General features: G+C 35.2%; 1 protein-coding gene across 13 annotated transcripts in view; it reads left to right on the forward strand.

Moving 5' to 3' along the window:
• ADGRL3 (adhesion G protein-coupled receptor L3) overlaps positions 1-21,783 on the forward strand; it is a 588,406-nt gene that overhangs the window by 264,649 nt on the left and 301,974 nt on the right. For all 13 annotated transcript variants that reach the window (XM_007446078.1, XM_007446073.1, XM_007446080.1 and 10 more), the window contains one exon: positions 17-817. In XM_007446078.1, the coding sequence (XP_007446140.1) occupies positions 17-817 (801 nt within the window). The remainder of the gene's footprint in view (positions 1-16; positions 818-21,783) is intronic.

A 21,783-nucleotide genomic window follows, 5' to 3' on the forward strand; every position in this document is an offset into this window, starting at 1 on the left:
CTTTCCCTTCCAACAGTTTTTCTTTGTCCTGGACTACTAAAAGGAGTATACCAGAGTGAACATTTGTTTGAGTCCGACCACCAATCTGGGGCATGGTGCAAAGACCCTCTGCAGGCTTCTGACAAGATTTATTATATGCCCTGGACCCCCTACAGAACTGATACCCTGACTGAGTACTCATCCAAGGATGACTTCATTGCTGGAAGGCCAACTACAACCTACAAGCTCCCTCACAGGGTGGATGGCACAGGATTTGTAGTGTATGACGGAGCTTTGTTCTTCAATAAAGAGCGCACCAGGAACATAGTAAAATTTGATTTGCGGACTAGGATAAAGAGTGGAGAGGCTATCATAGCAAATGCCAATTACCATGATACCTCCCCTTACCGTTGGGGAGGCAAATCTGACATAGACCTGGCAGTGGATGAGAATGGGCTATGGGTAATCTATGCAACAGAACAAAACAATGGTAAAATTGTCATTAGTCAGTTGAACCCTTACACCCTACGGATTGAAGGGACATGGGATACTGCATATGATAAAAGGTCAGCTTCCAACGCATTTATGATATGTGGGATTCTGTATGTCGTCAAATCTGTATATGAGGATGATGACAACGAGGCCACAGGGAATAAGATTGACTACATTTACAACACCGACCAAAGTAAGGATAGTTTGGTGGATGTACCCTTTCCCAATTCATACCAGTACATAGCAGCTGTGGATTACAATCCCAGGGACAACCTTCTTTATGTATGGAATAACTATCACGTCGTGAAATATTCTTTGGATTTTGGACCTCTGGATAGTAGATCAGGTAAGTTTGACTTTTGATGGTACGTTAAGGGGCAATATTTACAACTTGCTCTTAGTAAGTTGATTGTATATTTTGATTAGACATCCTTTTGTGGTCTTTCTTCTGGCCTGTGTATTGAAAGTTATTCATTGTCTTTTCAGCTAAAGAATTGTTGCTGTTAATCACTTTCAACTTTAAAAAAATATAGGCATAAGAAACTGACTCTTCCTCCTCTGTGCAGCTAGTCTCCAACCTTCAGCCCTTATTTGAAGGGCATTTTCATTATCAGCTAGTTAGTTCTTTGTGTAGTGAAGTACACAAAACCTTTGCAAAAATAGAATGCCATCCCATCTAATTAATTGTGACATGCCCTGTGAAGTGCTCTCCACTTGGAAAATGTCAAAGGGTTGGCTTGATATAATTCTTCAGGAGGCCTGCACCAATATATTCAACTCACCAAGAGCATCATATATGACCACCCCTACTGGGAATATTGTCAGTTTGACTGTACATATGTCTGAGTGTATGTAATTAATACATACAGAAAAATGTTCATAACTGATACAGACAAAAAAATAGATCTCAATTTTATAAGAAACAGCAGTGCAAAACTCAGCTTTGAAAAAAATGAGACAAGCTTTAATTCCCATTCTTTAAAATTGTATTTTTCCTCTCTAGAACATACTGTTTACTTTTAATATTATTTAAAGACAGTCATAAATTGCTTTATCTTTTACATTTCTATTTGCACAAATGAGCAGAATTATCTTAGTCTAGAAGTTAAATTATTTTAACTAGCAATAATATTGTTCCTCCTGATAAAGTATAATGGAAAAGTAAGATATAGGTGTCCGAATTTCGATAGTAATGTAGCAATTCATAGTTTAATTTTTTTCTTCTAGTGCTTACATGTTAATATTTCTTATTTTCTGCATTGCTTTTACCTTGCTTTTACTAGCATGTCATTCTGCTTACTAACTTACTTCACTATATACATATCTTCTTATACAATTAGATCCTAAGTGCCATAGAGCCAGTAATCTTGCCTTACCCATCTTTTTATTATTTTTCATCTGACCATTATTTCTGCCTTCTTAGACACTAGTGTCATATATGGCATATAGAAAATAAAGGCTCAATAATTCCTGGTTGAATGAATGAATGGATGAATGAATGAATGCCTTTCCACTTCTCACTGTGATAGAGTGTCAAATTGGGTGACATTTTCTCTAATCCCTGTAAGAGTGACAGCAATTCTTTCCATGGCCAGCAATGCTGATATTATGTTGAATTGCTTTGTGTGGAAGGAGAAGCCTAATATACAACAGCAGCAAAAGCAACTTCTCCTTACTAAGTTCTCAAAAATCTCGTAGACCTGGCTAACCTCTGTACAGGTAAGGTTTCTCAATCCAACATATCCTTCAATTAAAAACCTAAGCAAATCATCTGGAATATTCTGGGAAGACAGTTCTTTCAGATCTGTGATGTTCTTAAACCAAAATTCATATTTTGGCAGTGAAAACTCTTGACGAGTGGTTCTTAGCCTTTTTTGACTTTTAATTGTAACTGGAGTAATTTCTAATTGCCTCCAAAGAAATAATATATAATAACTCACCATCTTTTAATGTCCGTGAATAAGGGGCAGTAACGTATATTCATTTTATTTATTGGAAAGATCATGCATTATTTTTGTTTAGAATAATAGATAGGTTAAAATTAATTAACATTCCAGGTTTTGATTTGATGGACTGAAGCAAATTCTTAGCTTAGTGTTTATAAATTATCCTTAAAGAAAAAGAAGATACCATAGCCTCATGTATTTAGAGACTTGCCAAAAAATATTTCTAACGTACTTTAATAAAATTATGTGTGTATCCATATATATGATGGCATTGTAAGTGTGGACATAGGAAAATTATACCACTCATTTAATTTTGTTTGTTTGTTTAATTATGGGAGTTAAATTATCAGCCATCTTGCCCACTTGTACTAGTGCTCCTATTTGTTAAAAGCATGTTTTTAAAGTGACAAACACTGAGAAATGATAAAGTTCAGCTTCTGAAACAAATTCCTAACTTAAGCCAGGAGATTCAGTTTTCACTCTTTTTAAATGACAGTGAAGCTCTCTTATGTTTTGCAAAGAGTGAGATTTCAGCTGTATTAAATTTGTATATATAATCACAAGAAAAATTATCAACTTTCATGCATGAATGCTCAAATTAAAAAGCTAGTACTTTGGTGTGGACTTAACAGTTTAGAGGTAGAAAGAATAAGTGTAGAATAATAATAAGTGTACATTTTATGCATGAATATGAGAATTTCAGTTAGCATTAATGGAGGCTGTTCACCTTATTCTACACAGTTTCAACTGAGTGTTTTTCTTTAGTATAAATTACATTGACATTTTTCAAAGAAATTTCATTTAATGTATTCTTATTATGGATCTTCTTATGTGTCTATGTATGGAAACCAACTTACTATAAATATGTTAGGGTCAAAAAGACTAATTCTGACTAATTCTAAGTCCATAGATCTACAGTATATTTTCTGTTGCCATCTGTTGGAAGCAAGCTGAGTATTTTTGCTCTGATTTCAACTGAGCTCTAATCATTAAAAAGTCACGCTTTTGAGGTTTTTATGTAATGGGGTATCTGTGTTTTACTTCTACTGAATATTACTATTCTGTAAATTAAAAGATCTGGGTGTTGGAAGTTTAGACAAATATGTTCTCTGAGATGTATAAAAATCCTCAGGTGAAGCATCCATGGAGGTGGCATACTGCCTCTAACATGGGTCTGGGAGCCTGAAGGACTTGTGTTTTAATTCTGCCTCAGGCGCTTGTTTGACTATAGGCAGGCTACTGAGCCTCTTGGTCTTAGTTTCCTCAACTATAAAATGGGAAAAAAATAATACCTATCTCGGAAGATTATTGTTATGATATATGTGATAGGCGCAGCAAAATTAACATAAAATCTACATGCCAACCCTACAAGGACCATTATTATCCATATTATCTGATTGAGGGGCTTAAGGCACTACAGCTCGTATAATTTATTTAAAAATTACTCAGCTATTAAAATTCAGCCCAACTTGAGATTCATGCTCCCTTCCATGACAGTAGTAGTGGAAAGTATGCCTACTGAAGCTATGTGTCTGGATGCATTCACTTGGCAGAAGTGATCTCAGTATCCCCATGTGTCAGACACTCTGCAGATGCAAATCTAATTTGTAGTTCTCATGATTAGATAATTACCATAGATCTGTACTCCAAACAATTGCCTCTATTTTTCAACAGTGAAATCATACTCTGTCAAGATTTGTTGAATAATTTAAGAAATAAATAAATGAATTATAATATATATAAAACCTTCTTTTTCAGCATATTATGGGAATGGGAGTATTAGTCCTAACATTTCTTTTATTAAGATTACATGTATGCTTCTCAGGTAGTCCTCTTCACAGTTTACCATGCAATCCTATGATCTAGAAATGTTATGTCACCCCATTTATTCCCCATATACCACCCATACCTACTTCTCCCCTTCACTCAGATTGTAGCGATATTTGGTAACCTAAAGGAAGTTAGGTCTGTTAAAAAGTGCCAAAGCACTTTAACACCTAATGCACTTTCTTCCAGAAGAAGTAATTAGAGAAATTAGTCAGTATTTACAATGGGAAAGAAAGTGAACAACTGTTCAATGAATTTTATTTTCGGAACCTATTCTCAAATTTTTTGGTTAATGAATTACAGGAATTTTTTCAACTTAGAGAAAATAGAAAGTGTATTCAAGTGAATAAGTGTGTTCCTTTGAAAATACTTTTCGTGTGCAGAACAGGTGAATTGATTTGGTTTTGGACACCAGTATCAAAAATGCCTGTAAGCATTAGCACCTGAGGATAAAGTAAATATGAAAGTGCTATTTTTTTTTTTTCTGAGCAGAGAACTAGCAAATCTAGAATTTTTCTTAAATGTACTTTTATTTACTTATTCTTTTTGTGGTGCGCGGGCCTCTCACTGTTGTGGCCTCTCCCGTTGCAGAGCACAGGCTCCGGATGCACAGGCTCAGTGGCCATGGCTCACGGGCCCAGCCACTCGGCGGCATGTGGGATCTTCCCGGACCAGGGCACGAACCCATGTCCCCTGCATCAGCAGGCGGACTCTCAACCACTGCGCCACCAGGGAAGCCCTCAAATGTACTTTTAACTGAGCCTTTTTCCTGTCCTATAAAATACGATAAAACTATACATTCATCATTGCCTCCAATTGGCTATCTTTTGTAAGATACACATTAAAAACCTCCAAATAATACTTAGCTATTTCACAAGTTATTTGAGTGATTCTCATGTCAGCATCATAATTCTAAAATTCTACCTGATGTCCTGATATATCTGGTGTGAGGGAATTAAATAGTTGCTTTACTTGCCTTTAGCACCTTGTGCTGAGTTCATTATTCATTGATAAATAGGAGATGTGAGGTATTTTCTTTGACTCTTCCATTTTGCTTCTAAAGTGTCCACTGAATAATCCAAACATTCCTTGTCAAATATACAAATATTTTCCACTATTTCCTACTGAAGGAAGAAGAAGTAGGCTCAGGTTGATAATAAGAATAGACAGAGAAGCCCAGAGCCAAAATTTTTCTGAAATTAGTGTGTCTAACAGATCTAAAAATCTGTTGGTTGAGGTTTAGTGAAACACATCAAGCAGTCAGTATGAACCACAAATGATAAGGACATGTAGCTACTGTCTAGTGCCTACTCTTCTGCTTCCCAAATACAATCCACATTTTCTTGAAAGCCATTTGAGATTATGTAAATGTAATCATTCTTGTATATGCTGAAGATAGTAGACTCTAAAACCACAACAAAAAGCCTACACATAACAGTTTAACAATGCAGATAAGGTGAACCTTCTGTCCTTATAATATGCTAATTAAGTGCATCTGTGTCTCCAGTAAAAGCTGTGGCTATGTAGTGATGAATAAGAACTTTAAACACACATGACACCTCGTTAAAATGTAATTTTCACATCATATATCTGAGCCCTTTACTTTGACAGTTGAGTAATGTGAGTGCTGGGCAGAGAATCTTGAACATTTCGAAACTGTCACGTGTTTAATAAGTAGCTGAATCTGCTTCCTGAACGATTTAGTTAAATATGTTGCACCCTAGTCACAAAATAGAGCCTGAAAGTAGTGGGATTTTCAATCAAACTTGTCCTCAGTGTATGGGTTAGGATTGCTTCACAGTTCCACTTGAGATGCCACATTGTCTCTAAAGTTTAATTTACATCTCTCTTAGTAGCTGAGTGAACTTTACAGAAAGAAAAAATAGCTACTTGTTGCTAATTTCATCCAGGTCTGTATTTTTATGCATCATCTGTTTGCCTGTCTGCAGAGGAGCCCCCTCTTTTTCTCTCCAATGCTTCTTCATTGCCTGTAGTGACAGCTGCTGCCTGACGGTCATTGCTGCTGGTGATTTTTCAGGGAGCACAGCCAAAACTTGCAAAATTTGCAATAGCTATTCCATTGCCACTTAACATCAGCTGAATTCTCTTATGTTTGTTTTTACATGTCTTGTATTTTTCTTCTTCATAATTGAAGGCTAAACCTTTCCTAGAACAACACCTTCTGCTTTTCGGGCTCTGAATATCAACATCGCAGTCCTGTACAAAGCACAGCTAGCTGGACCTGGCTTTGTACAGCTGAGCCCAGTGTTAGCCATTCATCCCACACCTAGGTGACCCTCCTAATAAAGGAGACAAGCTGCAAGGTTCACAAATGTTACTAACTTATTAATTTTTTTTCCTACAGAGTGATGTCCCTGATAAATGTATAATTATTAGGACAATAATCATGATTATTTCTACATGTAGCTCACAGTCATAAAAGATGACTTGTGAATAAGCTTCCCACTCACACCAGCTGTCTTTTCTGTAGCCATTTCACTGCTCATTAGTACATCCACCAGAGGGCAGGCAGGTGGAACTGAAATAGTTGGCTGCTCATTATTAGCCCATCTTGTCAGGGTTGGCAATAGTGATTATCATGGGATTTCTGGTTATCTGAGGGGTTCCACTTTAGAATACTCTGCTCCTATCCATATTGACATAAATAACTGAGAATTAACTTTATTATATAGCAAAGTCTGACATTTGCTTTATTTCTCTGTTATTTTTCTTTTTAATTTTAGACAATGAACAAATACCTTAGAATAGGGTTGACAAGCAAAAATATGAATTTAAGCAGAAGAGTATTTCCCTCTTAATAACTACTTTCCACCACAGGGCTAAATTCTCAGATACTAATGATTAATGACCAAAAATTTAAGATACCTAAATTACAGGTATAATTTTATGGGATGAGACATGTCAGATTTCCCTGAAAACAAATGGATAATATCTTTTTTGTTTGCTTAATAAGAATTTGCCTGCTTCTCTTCATTCCCTTCAGTAGTACAAATTCATAGCCAAACTCTATGCATCCACTTACCCCAATCAAAATACAAATTAAAATTATCTAGGACTTTCTCTTTGAAGAGTCATGTGACTGAAATATTTTAGCCTTAAAATTTGGATTTTTAAAACTAATGTTAGGAAAAACAATTCTACCAAAAATATACAAATGCAAGCGAAGTTAGGTATTTGTTGATTTCATAACTTAGAATTATCTCTTATGCTAATTTTTTAAATAAGAAATGTTTTTGAAGAAACTTTTGCTTTCGAGAGAAAATGGCACTTAAAAATACTTTGTTCAATAAAAATACAAAATCATAAACTTTTTAAATTTATGAAAACAAAATTTCAAAATCTATGATAATTTTGCTGTATAGTATACATATTTACATATTAAAATAAAAGAGACTTTTTTTTTTTTTTTTTTTTTTTTTTTTTTTTTTGCGGTATGTGGGCCTCTCACTGTTGTGGCCTCTCCCATTGTGGAGCACAGGCTCCGGACGAGCAGGCTCAGCGGCCATGGCTCACGGGCCCAGCCGCTCCACAGCATGTGGGATCTTCCCAGACCGGGGCACGAACCCGTATCCCCTGCATCGGCAGGCGGACTCTCAACCACTGCGCCACCAGGGAAGCCCTAAAAGAGACTTTTATATTTTATAGAGAAGCGCACTGAGAGAAATCTGAGACAAATAGTAATAATAGTCAGGAAGGGGTTTCTGAAAATTCATTCTTTATTTTGATACAGAAAAGTAAATCCTTCAACCTTTTTGTGGAGAAGAAGCTTGAAAGTGGAATTGGAAATATTAAGATAAGGTCAAAGGTGAAAAGTGAAATTCAGGCACAAAATCAAACCTGCTGCAGAAAGCAGAAGCAGGGAGCCAGACTGGGCTTAAGTCAGAAGTCCAATGATTGATTGATAGGTCTTTCTTCCTCTCTTTCTCTCTTCTTTCTCCCTTCCTTACTTCCTTTCATTACTCAAGAGACTTGGCTTTAGGTAGCTGAGGCCAAGCACTGTGCTATACTCTGTGGTTACAACTGTGAACAGGGCAGGCATTGGCCCTGCCCTCATGGAGTTTACAGAATAGTGAAGACAAATAAGAAGAAACAGAAGGAGAAAGGGGGAGGGGTGTCAAAATAGTAGTACTTATTAGCTACTGTTTGTCGAGTGCTTTCTTTTCTAGCCTTTTACATAGATTACCAAATTTAATCCTAGTAAAAATCATGCAAAGAAAACATTATTCTCATTTCCAGATAAAGAAATTTAGGATCTGGGACGGTAAATAACTCAAATGTCACATACATAGTACAGAGTTACAGTTAGAATATTAGTCTGTCTGACTTTCTGCTATGTCATGTTGCCTCCAATCAGTAATTTAAAAGAATACAGGTTCCATAGCTAAGGATCAAGGGAAAAGCAGGAAGGCAATGTACAGGTGGTAGAATATAAGTAAAGCAGGTAAAATGAAGTAGCAAATGCAAAGTAGCAAGAGGCCACATCAAACTCATTTAGAATAAGGACAAGCAAACAGCAGCTAGTGTTACGAAGCACCTACTGCACTCTGCCCTGCATCTGGCCATCTGGGCAGTGGGGTGGAGGGCCCTCCTTGGCATGTGCCTTGCTCCAGTGCTTGGCAAACAGTATCAGTGTATGAAACAGTATCAACATATTACAACAGGTTGGCTGGCAGACGGGCAGGCCTTCCTCACCTGGGTCTCTGGTCTCATTTGGCTGAAGACTGAGAGAGAGCAGTCTCCACTGCTTTGCTATGTACTCCCCTCCCCCCATCCCCGGCCAAGACCTGCTCTAGTAAAGTAGAGGTGCAGAGGTCTAGTCAGGAGGATGGTGTAGGATGTAGAAGCTACAGGTGTTTCTGGAGAGGACTTTGGAGAACTGAAGAGATGGCTCCAGATCACTTCTGTTTTCTCTCTCACACACACACACACACACACACACACACTTTGGAGAACTGAAGAGATGGCTCCAGATCACTTCCATTTTCTCTCTCACACACACACACACACACACACACACACACACACACACAAAGCACCTGACATCCCTTCCAAATTGTACTGGGTTTCACACACATGCCTTAACGCTTAAAAAAAATGCTATGAAGTACAGATGTGGAAAATAAGACTCAGAAATGTAAAATCATCTGTCCAGATAAACCCAGTTGATAAATGTAGATGTGGGTTTCAAAGAAGCCCAGGTTTATTTGACTAAGTCATGAAGCTGAAACAGTTTATATTTACAGGGGAAAAAATTATAATACACACAAACATACAATAGAATATGATATAATGGTGCATAGATTTGATGAGGGGTGTGTGTGTGTGTGTTCCTGTTCCTAGAAATGCTTGAAGAAACAGATTGAATTATTGGAGGATTAGAAGACTTAGAAACTTTTGTGGAAATTCTGAGCAATTTAAAAGACCGTATGCTAACAGATGTGTATGGAATCTAAAAAAAAAAAAAAAATGGTTCTGAAGAACCTAGGGGCAGGACAGGAATAAAGATGCAGACATAGAACATGGACTTGAGGACACGGAGAGGGGGAAGGGTAAGCTGGGACAAAGTGAGAGAGTGGCATGGACATATATACACTACTAAATGTAAGATTGATAGCTAATGGGAAGAAGCCGCATAGCACAGGGAGATCAGCTTGGTGCTTTGTGACCACCTAGACGGGTGGGATAGGGAGGGAAGGAGGGAGATGCAAGAGGGAGGAGATATGGGGATTTATGTATATGTATAACTGATTCACTTTGTTATACAGCAGAAACTAACACACCATTGTAAAGCAATTATATCCAATAAAGATATTAAAAAAATAAAAATAAAAATAAAAGACTTTAGAGCTTTGGGGACTGGCTCTTTGTTAGATTTATTTCTACTTAACTTATTTCCATTTTCTTAATCCAGATGTTTTGCTAGCAATACTATTATGGTTACTATCTATGAGCAAGATTAGCAAAATGAGTTAAAAGTAAAACGAAGAAGGAAAAGAAAGGAGTTAGTGAGGCAAAGAATGAGGGAAATATTTTTTTTTCCTAAAAATAAATGGACAAGAAATGAATGAGTTCCCTTTCTTCAAAGGGAAGGTGATGAAAGAGCATGCATTTAAAAATGTTATTTTCCAAGATTGATTTAAGAAATAACCTCAAGTGGTTAAAGATAAAATCAAAGACAAAGTATGGAATATTTATACCTTGCTGGCTGAAATATAAATTTTTGTTAACCACTTTTGAGAGAAACTTGGCAATATTTAGTAGAGCCCATGTCTACATGATTGGCATATCCTATATACTAGCAAATCCACTTCTAGGTTTGCTCACTGGAGAAACTTTCTTACATGTGTGCATAGAGAGCAAGCTTTGTGTGTGGTTGCCCAAGTGACTAATAAGCAGCTGGAATAGGAGACATGAATGTGACATCTATCTTCGCTGGCACAGAGATATTAAAAGCCCTGGTCAGTGTTGAAGGTAGAAGGAAGCATTATGTGATCAGTTATTCCTTAGAAAGAAATATACTAAGTTAAGTACTGGTACAATGAAATGATAAGTAAGAAAAGATCTAATACTGAAATTTACTCTTTCTAGTAATATCATTCCATTTGGTCTCAAGCTGGCTGTAATAACTTAAAGAAGCCAGGATTACAATTTGCCAAAGTACCAACAACCTTTAACTCCCGTAACTCTTTCTCAGAAATCATTACATTGTTAGTAAAAGAAGCCCTCTCTTGTCAGAAAAGGAAAATTTTACTCTGAAATTTTAATTGAGTGTGACATAATAGTAGCTATTATGTGTTTCAGCCACTGCACATTAAACAATTCTTGATAATTTAATTGCTTTAAAAGTATTTTTATACCTCCTTCACTGAATTTTCCCCCTGAGTATGAATAGATTCATATATTCTGGATTCCTATAACAGCTTTTGGTATAACAATAATTTTTAAGCTTTCAGGAACATGGCAAAGTACTTCAGGGGATGAACAGGACTACTGAGTTAGCTGATCATGTTCCAAAGTTAAGAATTTACAATGCTATGACACAGGTTCAAGTGCCCAGTTTCTGCAAGCATGGAAAAGCTAAAATTTTCTAAACCAAATAGTGAACTAGAAGACATATGTGAATTAAGGTGGAGGTTTTAGTTCTCTGAGTTATACACCTGAAAAAGATGTTAATCTTAAGAGATACGTGCCATGAAAGTATTGAATTTCAGGACAAAATATCACATAAGGAATATAAAAAATAATTATCTAGTGGAGTTGAATTGTATATTGGGGTTAGAGCCTAAAATCATCTATTAAAGTAAAAAATATAGTCAAACTTATTTTTGAAACTCCTTTAGTAGTTTATAAAATATAGTGAGTTTTTAAAAATATATCCATATAGAGTACAGATAGCATTATATGTTATTGTGCAATGTATATAGTGCCTAATAAAAGGTACCTTTGCAGAGTATAATTTTATAATATTTTAATTACATAAAAGAAAAACATGAATTCATTTAAATTGAAGGTAATATCTGTGATACAGTTACTCTGTATTAAAAAAAAAGAGTTTCATAGTTATTTCTGTGTAAATTCTTTCCGTGAGAGCTGTTTTCCCTAAGCAACACATGTATTCTTCTTGAATATATTGATTTCTACTTTCCCGTTAAACTTATATACAATTATTAGATCACTTATTAAGTGCCTCAGCAGTACAACTAACAAAGTCATGTGACTTAAGAATATTTAATGATATCAGAAATATTCATTATGTATTGCTAATTTTTCTTAGAAAGCAGGTTTAAATGATTTGGAATTCAGGTCATTATACATTTTTCTACTATTGTTTATGTTTGAAATTTTTTTTAAGTTTTTAAAAAATGATTTATGTAGCATAGGCCTATTCATTTATACCTAGTACATTTTTTAACAAGCTGAGGATCCAGAGTTTTAATGATAGTTAATTTCTTAATGGTTCAGATTTGAGCTTTTCTGGGTTTTCCCAAATTTCTTTAGTGAATATGTTAAGTCTCTGAAATCTTTGAAATAAATTTCTGAAAATTAAGCTAATATTCCACATGACTAGAGTAACAATAAACTATTTAGAATTCTATGGTGGAATGTAAAAAGGCCTTCTAACTGTGTTCAGGACAATTACCCAACTACCTAATTCCCACCCCCTTGTGACTAGGACACACAAATAAGAAACAGTCTTACTGAGAGAATGAAACTGTAAGAGAGGAGCCTTACTCCATTTCTAGCTTTTTTTTCTTTGCTAAGGAAGAAAATTAGTAGTTCTTAAAAGTATTGGGCATTCCTAGAAACTTTGCTTCTACCCCTTGACTACAGAGTCATTATATTATTTGGTTTACTGGTATTTTCTGTCAATTTTGACTTTTAAACTTTTAAAGCATCAGTTTTCACCAGTTGTTTGTAAGGATAAAAATTGAAAAGGCAAAAACATAAAAAGACAACCATGAGTTTAAATATACCCACATTGAATTTGAATGAAAAGAGAGTCAACCATTCTAATCAGACATGAAACTTAAATATTTTACTGTTAGCTTTGACAATAAAGCAGATAAATTGCCCATCTGAAACTTTCAATATTATTTTTTTATTTATACAACTATGCCCTTTTTATGTTCATGCTTTTATTTTCTAGGAAGAAGTAGGTAAGTATGTTTATTGAACATAGACTATTAACCATTGAAATAAGATATCCAATGAATATTTTTTGTGTTTTGATTTTTTTTTTTTTCCTTTTTTCTCTTTTGCGACATGTGAGATTTGGTGAATTAGGAAAAGATGGCAGGGAGAGAGAACAAAGGTTGGATGTAAATGAAGGTGAGGAGGGGGCTGAGGACAGGAAACAAAAATGCACAAGAGGAGAGACCCGGGTGGAGCACAAGAGAAAAGACAGGAGAAAGCTGGAGACGGCAGAGAAAAGGCAGAGACAGAAAGAAAGAAGATACAGAAAAAGCAGACAGACACAGAGAGAACAGATGATACAAAGAGAGAAGAGAAAATAAAGACAGGGATGGAGACAGACTGAGAAGGTCACCAATAGGATGGAGAGAGACGAGGGAGAGAGAAAACCAGCGCAGGGGGTCTCCTGTGGTTTGGGGCTGGGAGGGGCTTTGGTCCAGGACACAGGGTCTTGGGGTGGCCTGAAGCTTCCCTGGCCCCTCATCCTCCTCCTGTCACCAGCCCGGCTTGCCCAGGCAACCCAGGAGTGACCGCTGGGGGCTGTGCTATCTTCAGCACCAAACCACGTCCGTGGGTGCCCACGGGCAGTTAGGACACCAATGAATATTTTTGATGAAGGAGAAGCACTAATGGTTTTTATCTTGGTGTAATCATATTAAAAACCATTCATAGTAAAAGTACTAGAGTGTTTTGCTGCAATTTTATGTAGTAATTTTGGGAGGCAAATAATTTTGTTCTAGTGAACAGTGGTTTTAAATACTTTGGTGAATTAAAGCCTCTTTTTATATTTCTTTGTGTAATAGAACTTAAGTGTGTGCAAGTAGGTTATAGGCAAGCGATTCCTAAGTTATACAGGATAATGGATCTCAAAGCGTAGTCCAGCAGGAACTTGTTACAAATGCAAATTCTCAGGTCTCACTCCAGATTAAATCAGAAACTCTGGGGGTGAATCTCAGTAATCTATTTTTAATAGGCTGATAAATTTGAGAATTACTGTGTAGGCCATAACCCCTAGGTTGTATATATTAGGGTTAGTATACACTATGGAGTATAATTTAAAATATTAAACTTTTTTTTTTTTTTGCTTTCTAAATTTCTGTGATATTTGTTGATTGCCTTTCTGTGATATTTGTTGCCTTTAAGTGTTTCCCAATCCCCTATCTGATGACTCCTGCAAAGAGGCTGTAAAAATCACTGAGGGAGCATGTTAAAATGCAGATTTCCTGTCTCTTTCAAATCACAGGACTAAAATGTTGATTCAGTATGCAAAGTGAGGCGTGGGGATAGTATATATATATATATATATATTTTTTTTTTTTTTTTTTTTTTTTTTTTTTTTTTTTTTTTTTTTTTTTGCGGTACGCGGGCCTCTCACTGTTGTGGCCCCTCCCGTTGCGGAGCACAGGCTCCGGACGCTCAGGCTCTGCGGCCATGGCTCACGGGCCCAGCCGCTCCGAGGCATATGGGATCCTCCCAGACCGGGGCACAAACCCGTGTCCCCTGCATCGGCAGGCGGACTCCCAACCACTGCGCCATCAGGGAAGCCCAGGGGATAGTATATTTTAAAGGTGATTCTGGGTTTGGAAAAAAGCACCACTCTAGATTCCCTAAGGTTTAAATAAAATTTATATCTTAGGAATGTTAACTTAATGCATTAAGAATCTGTGGAGCGATATATACTTTCTACCTCCTCTCTGGGCTAAGACTGTTCTGGCAGTGAAATGCATCACTTTGTTTTATTAAACGACCCTGTTTTGTGTCCTCATAGAATTACTACCTGTGTGGTTGACAGAAAAGAACAGTAGCCTGATACAGGACGGACACATCCCCTCTCAGGCTTGTCCTAGCGATGCAAGATGCCATTCATCTTCACCTTGAATAGCTGGAATTAATTAACACAGTGAGAAGAGCAATGAGACTCTAGGCAATCATGCAGTGCCTCACAACCACTCATGGTCTAATCGTATGTTGGGAAACAAACAAACAAACAAAAAAAGGTGAAAAATATGCAAGAAAGCAAATTAGACCTGTCACTATATTTGAAGGAACGTAGCAACCAGTATAATCCCATCCTTAACCATGAGTAATACCTCAAACTTCCATGTTCTAATTTAAGGCTAAGTTTTGTTTCGTAATCAAAAGTGAGATAGGTAGAATTCTGAATTTTTCATTTATGCTCATAATTTTACAAGTATACTAACACATAGTCTGGAATACATGATAGTTCCTTCTTCTGTCCATTCCCACTGACTTTTGTAAACATGGACAGATGACAAGCTGTTTTGAAATGCTGTTTTGCTGCCTGAGTCCGATCACTCTTTCTGACTGTTCATTTATTCTGGCTATTCAAAGCCGGCATGAATGGCACTCAGATTTGCCAGCTGAGATCTGAGTGGATGCAGAAAACGTGCCCATCCTGAATCAGGCTGATGTGTAATCTTTGTTTGGTCCAGCCCCCTGCTGCTCTCATTTTTCTCTTTTAAGACAGAAACATCTAGTGGCTTTGACCTAATAAGAATGTAAAATTTAAAAGCATGTTTTCAAATGTGAACCTGTTGAATTAAATATGCTGATATGCTTAAAAGGCACTCAAAAATTTTATATCATTTTAATTTTTAAATTAAAATTGTGCATGTAATTGCTGTTCCACTAAAGGAAATAACTATTTTTATGAAAAACTTTATGTTAAATTTTCCTTTTGCCTTTAAAAAAATATCTATTATTTAGAGTTATCCCTAGAAATATTTGGCTTAGTGACTAGGGTAAATAGTAGTTGTTTGTTCCAAAGATTTTTTGTTCAGTTTCCTCTAATTATTTTAATTTTACACCATCCATCCCCCTGATTTAGAGCTGAAAATACAGTCATTCATTCTTGTTGAATGAAGTTTATTTGTTTTGACTGTACTCTATTCCGATTAGTATGTAAGGCAATTCTGCTATTTTTCCTGTTTAAAATAATATGAAATAGTAAAAGTAATAAAATAATATGAAGCCTCACACAAGCCTTGGGGTTTTTTGCATTGCTAAACTATAGGAAAAAGGAAAATCTAAGAGATGGAAAATCTGAAAATCTTGTTTCACTAATAGCTATCATGATTTATGATTTTAGATTCTAAGTATATTCTCTTTGAGATAATTCAGAGGCCTTTTAAATTTCCTTAATTTTATATAATAAGGCTAAAAATTTTACATAATTCATTTTGTTAACAAATACTTATTTAATTCTTAATTTTGTGTCCAGCTCTGTACTCAAGATCTTAAATTAATTAGAATGAATATGTGATGGAATTGATCCTTTTAAATTTCAAAGCAATTCATTTTAGTGTTAAAGTGGACTGATTATACTGCTTGAAATGGGACAAGTAGGACATAGTTATCATTTGGCAGGGTATCTATGGGTACTGTAGGCAGAGATACAACACTGACTACATCCTAAATGTGAGCTCCCTGCTATTTTGACATACTCAGCTTATACTAGATTCCTTTCTTTTTCCATTAATGAGAAGGAATAATATTCACTGATTCAGGCTGTAGCACTTGGTCATTATTTGCTGACCTGTGTAAACAATGAGCAGCTGTATCATTGTTTATATTACATGATTTTGTTTATTCATTTAAAAATTTTATGACAATAGTGTGGCTTAGCAGCATGCTTATGGTAATGAAGAAGTTAATTAGCAATGTTGAGCAAGACTTCAGGAGATGAGTTTTAATAAGTAGCACTGAGAATATTATAGTAGTTATCCGCAGATAAACATAATAAGCCTCAGACAAATGGGAAAAATGGTCAGATTACAAAAAAAAAATCACATTAGAATCCTTTGGCTTTCAGTTTCCAAAGAATAGCACAGATAAACACATACTCATTCAGATACCATAATTTCCCTCTTTTGTTTTGTTTTTTTCCTTAACATAAAACTACAACATAGGTAGAAAATGGAAGATTACTTTAATAGAAAATAAGCAATCATCTATAAATAATAAATTCACTCTGAAAGACAACTCTGCCAGTAAAAGAGTCAGACAGCTTACCAAGAATCCTGGAATTACATGAGCTTTCCAGCCCAGAAATATTGATAGACATAGTCTGAGTGTGTTAGTCTGCTTCATTTTAGAGCCAAAGAAGTCTTAATTCAAGGATCAGGAAATCCATAATTGGAAAGAATCCCATAATCACTGCTGATATTTTCCTCTAATTATAAGTGACTTTATTGTATCATAAGCCCACTGAAGAGCTCTGGATTTTGCTAAGAAAAGTATTCTCAGGCTCCATTTACTAGACCTGGTGTTATCAGAAATTCACTTTTGCTGGCTATGCAGTAGCATGTCATGTAGTATTTGATAGAGTGATATGAAAAAGCTTATATTGGAGTATTTTAATACAGCATCAATTTTGCCTGAGGGCTAAACAGAGGTTAAACTTACATTTCTTGCCATTTGTAACTTAGTGGATACTATGACTCATTTTGGGAATTCATTATGATTGTGGCAGGTGACGTTAGTTTATTATTTTGTCATGCACCATCAGCAGTCTCCATATCTGGGCCAAACCCATTGGATAACTTAGTATATATTCAATTCCCATAGATCTAAAGAAGTTATTTTTAATGAGGAAAAGGAATTTTTTTTTCTTGTTTATAAATGTCAGATATATGAGTCTCATATGAGTGGGAAGTGCCAAAAGTTATTAAAGCCAAGAGAAGTTAGATTGGTGATAGGAGATATTTTGAAAAGAGATAGTTCCAGGAAATTATACATAAAGCCTCTCAATGAAGATTTTTTGTTGGATGAGTTATGAGCACACTCAAAATATTATTTTATTTATTTAACATTTTGTGAGTGTTTATTATGTGCAAAATACTTTACTGAATGCTGTGAGAAATAAAATAAGAGCTTTGGTTCCATAGATAATAAACATATAATTCAGTTGGGCAGGCAGTGCACTGGAACAAAGTCAAGTCATGCCAAGAAAACAATATTTTGAGTTTTTTAAAAAACCAAATTAATAATAATACATCTTAATAAAAAATAATAAATCTTGCAAAAGTCATATTCAGCTTGGATTTAGTTTTATTTAAATGAGGTATTTAGCCAACTCTTATATGACAGTCTTAAGAGAAGATGAAGAAATATGGATTGGATTAGATTAGGTTACATTATATAGAATTGCCAATATTTTTGCAGTTTTGATTTACAAATTACCATTTTCCTATGACTTGACTTAATGTAGTGTAACATCTTCATAAGTGGCTTGAATTACCAAGTGAGAATAAAGAAATATGTTGATTTGTCAGAGTAAGCCTAGAAGGTGGTCTTTTGGGCATGTTGACAGGCTTTGTCATTGGCCCTCTCCTGCTCAATATTTTTAATGAATAACTTTGATGAAGATATAGAAAAGTGACAATTTGTATTGATAGATGACAGATTATTGGGAGGAAATATAATGGACCAGGTGATAAAATCAGGAACCAAATGGATCTGGACAGCCTGTATCAATGATCTAAAATGAAAAAGATGAAATCTGACATGGATAAATGTAAAGTCCTCTGTTTAGGTTTGTTTGTTTGTGTATTATATAATACCCAAATGAGAAGACTCTGCTAGACAGTTGTTCGTGTGAAAGAAAAAACAAAACAAAACTTTTAGTTCATTTTCAGTCAGCAAATAGAAATTAGTTGACTCACAGCATAATATACTGGGAATGCAATGATCCAAACCCAGTTAGTCCCTATCTTCCCAAGCTTATAGGATGTGGAGGACCACAGATGAAATTTATATCAACGATTTGAAATATGGGGTAGAAAAGGTGAATGCAGTCTTCAAATGTGTTGATGATAACAAAAACAATAACAACAACAACAAAGTACCTGGAATAAAGAAGAAAATGTCATGCTATTCCCAATCTTTCAGACCATTTCCTAAGAATTTGGTTCAGAACTTCTGGGCCCCAGCTTTTAGGAGCAATGTTAATATATGAGAGTTTGTCCAGTGGAAGATGTCTAGGTTTGTTGTGTATTCTGGGAACTATGATCCATTTGATCCATTTGAAGGATCAGGATATTTAGCTAACAGAGATGAGAGCTGATTGCATGAGTTTGAAAATGGCTCCTCCACTTACTAGTTGTGTGACTTAGGGCACGTTACTTGGCCTATCTTCACCTTAGTATCCTCACCTATAAAATGGAAATTGTAATAGCAGCTGTATCTCAGGTTTGTTACAAAAAGTTGGTTAATATTTGTAAAGTACTTAAAACTGTGAATGAAATATAAGTGACATATAAGTGCTAAAAATGCATAAATGGCTAGCAAGGGAGAGAGAGAGTGATAGAGAGAGATTATTAATAAATAAATAGAAGGGTTTAGTAGGGAAATCAGAGGTGTCTTCAAAGATCTGAAGAGAAGTCTGTGGATGAGAAGGTATTTGTACTTCATTCTTCCTACAGTGAGCAAGGGCAAGTGGTTAGAAACCACAGCGTGAAGAAAAATCACAATCTTTTATAAAATATAATTGAAAATTTTTACATTTAGTCAATCATTTCTGCAGTGCTCTCCTCCTTCCTAAATTTTGGTTGGCAAATTCGCTTCAACAACCCTGCAACTTGACAGCTTTCATGTGAACTAGGCAGCAATGTTTTTAAGGTCTAAACAAATTTCAGAAACATTGTCAACTCCTAATATGAAAACAAAATGTATTCTAATAATGGTTTGGGCCCTAATTGAGTACATGCCATGTTAGGGCATGACTGCCCAGTGACTGATAATACAGCTGACTTACAGTGGTAACCAGAGGTCGTAAAGTCTATTCCAGCAGCGCTTCTGCCAGAGATTATCTGAATAAACTCAAATAATTTTCTTAGCCTCTCTTTTTCTTTAACCAAATAAAATCTCATCAATGCAGTGCTATTGCTAACATTATTGGAGATTTCTTGTAGTAACTGGTCCTACTGTAGTGACTTCTTCCTTTGACTATTCTTAATGGATTTAGTGAAACCTCTCTTGCTAACATAAATATAGTGTAACATTTTCAAAGTAAAACCATGGTTATGAAGAAACAGAGGAGCTTTTGAAATGATATTCTAAAAGTGACTTCGTTAAAAGGGAATTGCTTTTTTCCCTGGTATGCTAAGCCTACAATATTTTTAGGCCAACCACAAATAATCTAGAAAAATAAAAGTGTTAGCACATCCACTGGCACTGTGGCTCAGTGATATTAGCTGTGCAGTGTTGTATAATTGGACAACCGAGGTTTTCCTTATAAACTTGGAGGCTGTATACCTAAGATACTTTTATGTATACTAGCTGTAATATTATAGCTTCATCTGTAGAATGTTAGTTTTGTGTCTCCACTGATACGTATCTACATTCATGCTGTTAGAAAGCCATTTAATGTTGTTTTGGCTGTTTTCAAAAAAACCAATTTCTCCTTAATAGAAATGTGTAAGGTTTGGGGTGTGATTAGTAAGCAGTCAGTTTTTAGCATTCAGTAAATAGTTCTCTTATTCATCTTCCTACAGTTTAAACATTTATTCATTCATTCACTCTGTTTTCATGAGGTTACTTGGTGGACACTGTGTGTGGATTTAACATATATAAAAATATATATATTTTGCCCAAAATGAACGCAGTCCAGTTGGGGCACAGACCTTAAATGAATAAACCAGATGGAGAAAGGAGAGGAAGAGCATTCGTAAAATGATGAAATAACACTCAAAAAGGCAAAAGGCATGAGTGACTATGGGGAAAAAAGGAGATATAAGGTATTTGATAAGGCACCCATTCCTTAGTTGCTATTGCCATTAACCAACAGAGTATTACATTTCTCTTAGCTTTTATATATTTTTACTTTTTAACCAATAACCTATCTGAGAAGGGTATTATATTGGATAGTATGAAACAATGAATTTTAAAAAATTGCAGTTTTTGCTCACAGATGAGCTTATGAACTAATAGGATATTCTTACCCTAAGTGAGTTTTTGGTACAAAAACATTCTAATGTTTGCCCATTATGCTTTCATATATTTATTGTAATATAATTTCTCAGTTGATAGATTTTATTGAGAGCCACTCAGCTTTCTGAAAAATTAGAATGGAATTCATCATTTGGTACCCCAAATAATCCTTATATTATGATGGTGGTAAGCCATACATCCAAAATAGACCTATTAATTTACTAATAAAAGCAAATGTTTTATATTCAAGAACTCTCATTTTACAGTATCAATAACAAAAATTAGATCTTTGTGAAGTCTTATCCTGATTATTGAAGAGTTTCTTTAGTATTAAAAAAAGAAAAAAGAAAATATATCACACAAAGTGATGCTAATTCTAATGGCATTCACCAGTACAAAAAAGATAAGGAAAAATCTAGAATATAAATTAATTAATTAAAAATAAATTTATTAATCGTTCTTAATTTCCCATATAAGTTATGCCCTGGGAGGTTGTTACAGGCAAGGGAGTTGTTATTATATCCTGTAAATGACATAATTTGTCAATAATTTACTAACCTCACAATGGAATAGATCATTTCTCTTTGATTTATATGTCACCTAAGATAGAGTATTGTTTTCCACTAATTGCATATGTTATCCAGGCATTGTTGGTCATCCTAGAATTTTGTGAAAATTTCCAATTATCCTCACATTATTGTTCCAGTATTCCAGATCTTAGTAAATTTAAAGTAACATCATGGATTTAAAAATGCATAGGCCCATAGAACAGTGAATTTGGGTTAAATAATATTTTGCCACTGAGTTATTTGAAAATCTTATTGTATGTTCCTTCAGTATTATGAAGTAACACCATAAAGAGTTTTATGGGGATTTC

This window comes from Lipotes vexillifer, unplaced genomic scaffold, assembly GCF_000442215.2.
Source record: "Lipotes vexillifer unplaced genomic scaffold, Lipotes_vexillifer_v1.1 scaffold462, whole genome shotgun sequence".
Taxonomy (NCBI): Eukaryota; Metazoa; Chordata; class Mammalia; order Artiodactyla; family Lipotidae; genus Lipotes; species Lipotes vexillifer.